General features: G+C 48.3%; 1 protein-coding gene across 1 annotated transcript in view; it reads right to left on the bottom strand.

The window, feature by feature from the left end:
* Positions 1–8,521, bottom strand: part of raraa (retinoic acid receptor, alpha a) — a 90,272-nt gene extending 81,751 nt beyond the window's left edge. Inside the window, exon 1 of the mRNA XM_080747823.1 lies at positions 8,050–8,521. Within this exon, the coding sequence (XP_080603949.1) occupies positions 8,050–8,233 (184 nt within the window). The 5' untranslated portion in view covers positions 8,234–8,521. The remainder of the gene's footprint in view (positions 1–8,049) is intronic.
* Positions 8,522–9,088: the final 567 nt, after the last annotated feature.

Genomic DNA, 9,088 nt, shown 5'->3' with positions numbered 1-9,088 from the left:
AACTGAGCTCCAGTTAAGTGAAAAGGACCTTTTCTTTGACGATGGCTGGCCAGATTGCTGACATAGAAACATTCAAAAAACCTTAGGATTCAAAAGACTTATAGAATCGGGTCAAAATTCAAACTTTCACGATTTTTCAAAAATAGCAGATCTACAAGCTCGCAGCGCGGCACTCGGTGCCGCGCTGTGAGCTTGTAGATCTGCTATTTTTCAATAGTTAAAGCATAAAATAATGATACACAAAATGTGTACCCGTTCTGAATGCTTTAAACCCTGATGAATCAATGACACTGCCTGGATCCTCTCTGTCCGCCGCGCTTTGTTCATCAAAGTGGGCTTTGCAGTGTAAACCGGCCCTTGTTTGGGGATTTAGCGTCAAACCAAACTGCCGTACAGTACTTCTCTCACCGGTGGCCCCCCGGGCTAATTCTACTCTACAAACAAGCCGGGGCCCGCCCGCACCCGTTGGATCCGAGCATGCACAGTCGTACGCGCGTGCGACCGCTCGTGCGTGTGCGCTCGCCGACAGACACACAGCCCTCCCCTAAAAAAATGCTGAGTTTCCGACATACTCCGCGTCGAATGATTCCGCAAATGTGCCACCCACAGCAAATAAAAGCTGACAAGTCAGCGACGACATTGTTTATGTGTGCCCTGAAAAAAAAAAAAAAGGTACGCGGCGGCTCTGCCAACGCTCGGAGGTAATGGGCCACACCCAGTTAGTACACCTTAAACCAAAACAGAGCAAAAAAACAAACACACTCAACGCGACTGACAGTCGACATCATGTGATGAACACACATGACCCCGTTGCCCGCGGTAACCTTGTAGTGGTGGTGGTGGTGCATGTGTGTGTGGAGTGGGGGAGGGGGTCACGCCCCATTCCGAGGACGTCTGTATTTAGTCAATGATGCCTCACATTAAAAAGAGGGCGATGACACCTTTGAAGGTTGACGGCAGGGTGCCATTTGGAGAGCGAGTGATGGCAGGTTGTGAAATGCTGCCCTGCGGCCTTTCCCAGGCAAGTGGCAGCGGCTGGGAGCTGAACTCTCCTCACCTCTGCCATTACAAACACCTCCATGACAAAGCAGGTTATTGATGTTCACCTGAAGGTGAAAGCGGGCGCGTTTCTGGTGGATGTGCCGCGCGCTCTCCCCCCTCTTTCGCACTCTCTTGTCTCTCGCACGCACGCGCGCACAGTCACTCCATCTCTCTCCATGACGTTCGGCCGTCCCGGACCACTAAATCACTGGTCGCCATTGGCTGACAGGGGGGTTAGAGATGGACCTGGCGCGACCGGGAGTCTGCTTGGCAGTCCCCCTCCCTCCTCCCCTGGAAGAAGAGGGGGACCTTGCCCGCTGCTGTCCATCCATCTAGCCCCTGTCCCATCAAGTCGAGATCAACACGCCCCAGGAGGAAAGGGCCCCTGCTTTTGTCAGGGCTGTCCGTGAAAACAGCGAGAGGTGCACAGGCCGAGAGAGAGAGAGAGAGAGAGAGAGAGAGAGAGAGCACGCAGACATTTTATAGGGCTCAGGACTTGGCATTGAGGTAAAGGGCAAGTGCTGCACTTCAAAACAATTTAAGGCCCGCTGTTTGCATTGTTGCCTCGTCTCTGTGCAACAAATGCGCCAATTTCGCTGCAATCACAATTCCATCATTCTGTCACAGAAACAAAAGGGGGAAATCACTGATGGGAAAACTGTGCCACGATAACGTCGTTGTCGGGGTGGAAAACTCGTATCTCCAAGTTTCAAAATGTGTACGTTCTTACGCAAAGTAAAGCCCTTCTTCCTCATTCAAGGCCGTCGCACACAAGTAGTGAAAACAGCAGATCTACAAGCACACACTTGTAGATCGGCTGTTTTTGCTAGTTTAAATCAATTTAAAATGATAAATGCAAAACGAACGGTTTTGGACATACAAGGTTTTCACCCGACAACGACGATAAACCCCTTTTTGCCTTGACATAAAGACACGTGACAGGCCTCACCGGGTGACCTTTTTTCCCAGCTGTTTGTGTAAGCAACTCTCCTTTTAGCGTCACAGAGTGACAGCTCTCTGGCCAAGTCCATTTGTGGTTTTCGGCAAAGCCTCTCTCTGTCGTCTCTCTCTCTGCGCTGTGTTGTTTATGGATAGTTTCTACTCCCACTGTGCACTTGCCAGATGCAATTTGCGCATTGGGGAGGAGGAGGAAGGGAGGTGGGGGGACGACAGAGAACAATATCCATCGCTAGTTCGCAAAGCCAACACAGAAAACTGTTGGCGTGTGCCGAGTCCAAACACACCAGCCGCAGTTTTTCCATGTTGGTGGCCCGAACAGCGCAAACAATTACGGGGGCGGTCGTCTGACGCTGCAGCCTCGCACAAAGCCAGGAGAAAACCACATCAGCAAGTTGGGAGCTTTTCTGACTTTCTTCTCTTCCCTTCCAAAAAAGAAAAAAGAAAAAACTCAACCCAGTCCAGCCTACAACATCCGCTCCCCCCCCCCCACCCCCCCCCTTCACCCTTGCCCAAAATTGCTCCCGCTGTTATGGTCCTTAGCGCCGAAAAACATAAAATACCATCTGTTTTTTCTCTAGGACCCCTTGCACCCCTCTTCCCCTCTCCTCGGGAAAGGACTTCCGCACTTAAATACCACATGAGTCAGATTAGACTGCCAGTCACTACTATAGCCCCTCAGACACACACAGCCATCTGAGCCAACAGCCCTACTTGGCAGCCCCCACCATGAGAAATAGAATAATCTAACGCTTTCGCCTTTTTCCTGTGCCTTCATCTGGCGCGCACTGGAAACGTCCTGACGGACCCCCCTTTTGTACTGAGGACGGCCTGGGAAAACAAGCAAAAGACACGGAAAAAGTCCATGGGCCGGTGAGCATTGGATCCCACCATGCAATCCCCTTTCTCTTTCTCCCTCCATGCCCCCAGGTGCGTCACAAGGGGGGGAAAAGTGGGACTGAGTTACTAGGGCCCAATGTGGAGGGGCCTTAATTATTTTATACTTTAGCTATTGAAAAATAGCAGATCTACAAGCTCACAGCGCGGCACCGAGTGCTGCGATTTGTAACTCAAATTTTGCTTCTGGGGGGGTCCCTGGAACTAAATATTTTGAGTTGGGGGTCCGTGGCCAAATACATATTCTGGGGTCCTTCACATGAAAAAGCATGAGCACCACTGACAAAATAAATCACGATTCTTCAAAAATAGCAGACCCACAAGCTTCCGCGCTGCGAGCTTGTAGATCTGCTATTTTTCAATAGTTAAAGCACTAAATAATGCGTAACAATGCGGTCCCAGTCTAAACGGGTTAAACCCCCCTCCCCCTATGAAGAACATTCATGGGGGGCCCCGCAGTGAATCCTTGTACCCAGGGCCCAGAATTTAGGTGCGACACCCCTGCCTCCCCAACCAGCACCAGTCATTTCTCCCTCCCCTGCCCTCCCTCTCCCTCTCCCTCCACAGTGCGTGTGACAGTCATGTGAACAAGGCCACGCACATTCCTTCATGCATGAGCCCGTAATTGCTGTAAGGATTCCGACCGGCGAATGGAGGGGGAGAGGCGGATCAAGTGCATTTAATCGGGAGGGCCGGAGCCCTTCAGCGTGAAGACTCAGCATTGTTCCTCTGCACCACAACAAGTCAGATTATCAGTGGCTTGTTGATGCCGCTTATGATCAGGCTGAACCGAGGTTACGCGGAACGAGCCCCCAAACGAGGCCGCAAAGTTTTGACGTTTTAAAAGAGGCTCCATTTCAATTTTCTATCAGTCGAAGGCATTTCAGAAACCTCTTAAAACAATGAATTCTGGTGTTGCGCAAATCCCCGGACTAAAAATTAGGTTACATGTTTGAGAGAAGCGTTCACTTTTACCACAAAAAAATCATTCAGCACCTCATTTCCATTGCCAAGTTGCTAAATTGTCAAACATTTTCAAAAGTGGTCAAAAATAACAATCTACAAGCTTTTAATGTACTGCGACGCAACACGTTGTGAGCTTATATAGCGGCTATTGGGAGCGTTTCGCAGTTTCTATGTGTCATCTTTTCGACACCCAAACCTAACCCTTACCCTAAGTAAGTGAGTCGCTAACCCTCCCGACGCTCCGTTGTCGAAGAGATGGTCGTTCGAAAGAGCGAGATTTCCCCCTCTGCTATTTTCACCATTCATGACAAAAACAAATCTTTCCATGTGTGTATCACAACTCGCATATCACTCATCACATTCAGCCAAAGAATTCAATACACTATTATTTTCTGTCAGTGTTATTCAGCCCAGAACAGTCGAGATTACAAGTGGCCCGCTGACACGGCTCACGATTGGACACAATCCCACTGACAGAGCCTGGAAAGAAAGAGTTGTGACAGCTGGAAAGGGGAGCTTCTTTGAAAGAGCCAGTGCCACTGGGGAATAAACAGTGTCCATATGATCTGGCTTTCTGCCTGGCCACTTATGGGCTCCGGGACGTAGTTTCTGAGGCCAGTTGAACTCCAGTGACGATGTCAGCGAGTGCACTCAGGGAGCGCTCTTCTGGGGAGCACACGCTGTAATGAGTAGTTAGACTCAGCGCGGAGCGGTTGAAAGAGAGAGCAAAGAAGGAAACAAAATAAAAGGACGACCGACGAAGGGCCAGAAGGGAAAAGGGCTGAGGTAAAAAAAAAAGAAAAAATAAGTTGAACTCCTACCTACAATATCGTTGTTGTCGGGTGAAAACCTTGTATGTCCAAAACTGTTCGTTTTGTGTTTATCATTTTAAAAATGATTTAACATAGTGAAAAGAGACGATCTACAAGCACACAACGCCTCGCACCGCGAGGCGTTGTGTGCTTGTAGATCTGCTGTTTTCACTATAGTCTCGTGCAACAGTCTTCATGATGAAACAGGGCTTGACTTTACAAAAAAACAAACAAATTTGAAACTTGGAGATACGCGGTTTCTGCTCCCAAACCTGCTTCCAAACCCACGTGCTGAAAAACATATACCATGATACATGGTGGACTACTGCCTGCCCCCTAAGTTCAGCTTAAAGACCAGGGGGGAAGAAAAGGAGAGCAGAAATAGATAGAAAAACCGGCAGATGTCGTTGGACTCCCTTTCTCTCTCTCTTGCCAAGCTAGTTTGGGTTTCTGCACTACGAGGCGGAGGAGGAGGAGGAGGAGGAGGGGAGGGAAGAGGAGAAGAATCTTGTTGTGTTTTGCTTTCTGCCCCCGTGATCCAATAAGCCTGCACGCCACGTGACAACACTAAAGGATGTTGCCTCTCGCCCCCCACCCTTCTCTCTGTCTCTCTCTTCCCATCTCCCCCATCGCGCACTAACTTTTTATCACATCCAGGCAGTAAGGCAGGGACGAGCTATACGCTACCCGCCCCTCCCTCCAAACCCCCCACCGCACACCTCGTTCCAACTCCCAACGATGAGCAAAACAATGTGGAGCCGCCGCCGCGCTAGGGTTCAGAGGTCTCTTCCTGGTCCCCCCCCCCCCCCCTGCCCTCCAAGCCCTCCCTTAGATTAGCTCACATGGTTTGAATCAATGCTGCCTCTTGGAGCTGTCTGGACTAAGGCTGGTACAATAAATGGTTTCTCTTGCTTCACCCAAAATGTCTGTGTTGAAAAGGGCCCTGACTTGGGCTACAGCGATGTGACCTTTTGGGGGGAGGTGGGGTTACTGACTGCATGCGTGACATGTCCCTGTCTGTGATTTATATGCAGCTTTGCACCAAAGGAATTTCTCTGGTCTCGTCTGTCTGACTTTGGGAGAGAAGCAGTGCCTTCAAACAAAAAAAAAGTATTAGATCACAGGCTGAGGCTACTGTGCAAATAAATGAAGGGGAAAAAGAAGTTGCGTGCGCGTTTGTTTGTTGATACTGCCAAACGTTAGTAATTCCTAGTAGGGATGGGACGATATGAAAATGTCATATCGCGATTATTGTGACAAAAGAATAGCAGATCTACAAGCTCACAACGCGTCGCGGCTATTCTTTGGCAAAGAGATTTGGTAGAGAGTGAAAAAAAAGACTGTATCAAGTACATATATTATAAGTACCTTTTACCAACTTTAGTGGGTTTAAGTGGTACCGGACATGCAGCTCGGCAAATAAAAGGTGAATTGATCCCAGTGCATGGACGGAGGACGACATCACGATGAATTAAATCTCCACGATGCGATCATCGCGTGAGTGTTTTTGTATCGCGATAAACGATAATATCGTGTATATCGTCCCATCCCTGATTCCTAGTTGGGTTTCCCCCCTCTTTGTCGTGTGTTTTCTATGGTCCTGGGACGGGGAGGAAATTAGCCCTTAAGAGCCTGTGGAGATTCCTGGCTTTTTGCACTCCCGGAGCTGTGAAAGACAACAGAGTCATCTCTACTATAAAGGCCTGGCATGCTTTGTGGTTGGTGACTGGCCCCCTTTGAGGTGAAGAATGGTAAAGGGCCCTCAATGATACTTTGTTGTCGCAATAAAACTATCTCACAGGGCACCAGATATAGTGTCAATTCAGTGAACAAAAAACAGTCGGGATATTTCTCTTGGCCGGCGCTGGTTACTTAACCCAAGACAAACAACTACCAGACAAAACAGACGGCTAGAGAGTGCCGTTCATGTTCCATCAAGAGAGTAGGCATCGCAAGCAGATATTGCTATTCTATTTTTACACATTCACGCCTATTTTACAGAGAGTACTGTAATAAGAAAATATATTGCTGTTGTCAGGTGGAAACCTTGTATGTCCAAAACCGTTCGTTTTGCATTTATCATTTAAAAAATGGACTAAACTAGTGAAAACAGCCGATCTACAAGCACACAACGCTTCGCACCGCGAGGCGTTGTGTGCTTGTAGATCAGCTGTTTTCACTACTTTTGTGAGACTGCCTTGTATGATGAAGCAGGGCTTTACTTTGCGAAAGAAAAAAAAATACAAATTTGAAACTTGGAGATACGAGGTTTCTGTTCGACAGTGACAATATATTTAATCAATGATATCTGACTTGAAAAACCCTGGACACACAAGTGCCACATCTGACAGTCCATGTTTTAACTGAGCAAGTCATAAATCAATAATTAAAGAATGTCTAGAATGTAGTGAGGGGCTGCAAATAAAGCGGATTTCTTTCATATATAAATATAGAAAGAAACAGACAGATAAACAAATATGTTGGACTTGTGAGCATGCATGCATGTGTGTGTGCAGCAGTTGGATCTAGGCTATCCAGATTACCACAGGAATCCAGGGATAACCGCCAGCAGGAAAGTTTGATCTTATTAGCGTTGGCATCGCTTGCAAAAAAATAAAACTAGTTTATTAAGTGCATATTTAACGTGGCTGCCTGGATCAGAATGATCACAGAAAGAAAGCTCACGTTTGAGCTAAGGTTTCGTTGGGAAAAAGATACGTGTTGAGCGTAAAGAAAGCGAGGGGGAGAGAGAGAGAGAGAGAGAGAGAGAGAGAGAGACGAAAAGTGGGTCAACTAATAATGCAGCTATGAAGCTGCGTGATGTTGATAACACACACCGTGCTGTTGGGTGGCATTTCGCCACACTTTCTACAACGAACAACGATTTTGACAACATGGTAATAACGTAGCAAATGACCGTAGCGCGAATGCCGACAGCCACAAACATAATTTGAAGAGAAATATTGCCCCTTTCCCCCTTTTTTCAAAGCGTGGACGAATCCCGCAGAAACATATCGTTGATGTTGTCGGGTGGAAACCTTGTATCTCCAAAAGCCGTTCGTTTTGTATTTATCATTTTAAAAATTAACTAAACTAGTGAAAACAGCCGATCTACAAGCACACAACGCCTCGCACCGCGAGGCGTTGTGTGCTTGTAGATCTGCTGTTTTCACTACTTTTGTGCAGACGACCTTGTACGAAGAAGCAGGGCTTTTTACTTTGCGGAAAAACGTACAAATGTCAAACTTGGGAGATACGAGGTTTCTTCTGCCCCGACAGTGTGAGGAGGGACAACAACAGACTCAGAGAGAGAGAGAGAGGTGTTTTTGTTGTGTGTGAGGTTAGAACTTAACGAGGCAGTGAAAATGCCACCTACAGTGATTGGAGCCGTTCCAGTGCTGGTTCCTGATGGACGTGCCGTAGGGATGCGGCGCTCCGGGCACCAGACCGCCCTTCTCCGCAGGGATCAAGCATCCCCGGCTCTGGTTGTAGTAATCCATCATCAGAAAAGGGTTCGGGCTGGGATTCAGTCCCACAACGTCCACACTCTCATACATCATACGCGGGGCGAGCTGGAGACGGCGGCGGAGGGATTATTATCAAATAGGGGGGGAATGGGGATGATAATCTGGGGTGGGTTTCGGTGAATCGCCACCGGCGGAGGTAGGAGGAGGAGAGCAGCCCGGGCGATCGGCGGGGGAAACTGCATTAAAAATAGGGGAGGAAAAAGTAATAGATCCACACAAAAAAAAACGAGTCACTCGAAGCAGGTCCGCGTTCTTCTTTTTCCGTTGCGTTGCATGGGGGTAAAGACTGGCCGTTGCCACACACACAAGAGAGAGCTGGGGTGTCTGAAATGTCCTAATCAGCCGCGATCAACTTGAAAACATAATTCAAGAAAACGGTCAACATGATGTCCTAAAAAAGCAGACTCGTGTCGCTCGGAGAACGGTCAGATCGTAGAGCGACCCGTGATAAACTCCCAGGCAGCAACCCAAAAATATCAGCCCGAAATCGGCCTCGCTGAAATAGACGGCGACATCTGAGCTCTCCTCGGCTCGCGTCCACTAAAAAAGAAAAGAAAATAAAAATACGGAAAATTAAATCCAATAAAAAAAAATATATCGTTATAATCTCCAGGTCCACTGCAATAATACTAACACTACAACGGTACAAAATATGTGTTGTGTGTTAGTTAGATGAGGCGACAGCGCCGAGCACCACGGAGGAGAGGATCCGTGGAGTTGCAGCTCGTCCTGGGGATATATGTGGACGACCCGATCGTCCCGTTTGCGCTCGCCTCGGGTGGACCAGATCAAGCCCGCTGTCTGTCCACAGTCCACGGCTCCACTTCGATCTCCGTTCCCTCAACAAACACGGCACCAACCGGCCCGCTGCTGGCCTGTCTTCTTTTC

The sequence above is a fragment of the Nannobrachium achirus genome (genome assembly GCF_963921795.1).
Source record: "Nannobrachium achirus genome assembly, chromosome: 18".
Taxonomy (NCBI): domain Eukaryota; kingdom Metazoa; phylum Chordata; class Actinopteri; order Myctophiformes; family Myctophidae; genus Nannobrachium; species Nannobrachium achirus.
Note: the sequence above shows the minus strand (reverse complement) of the source record. Positions and strands in the feature narration are given on the sequence as shown.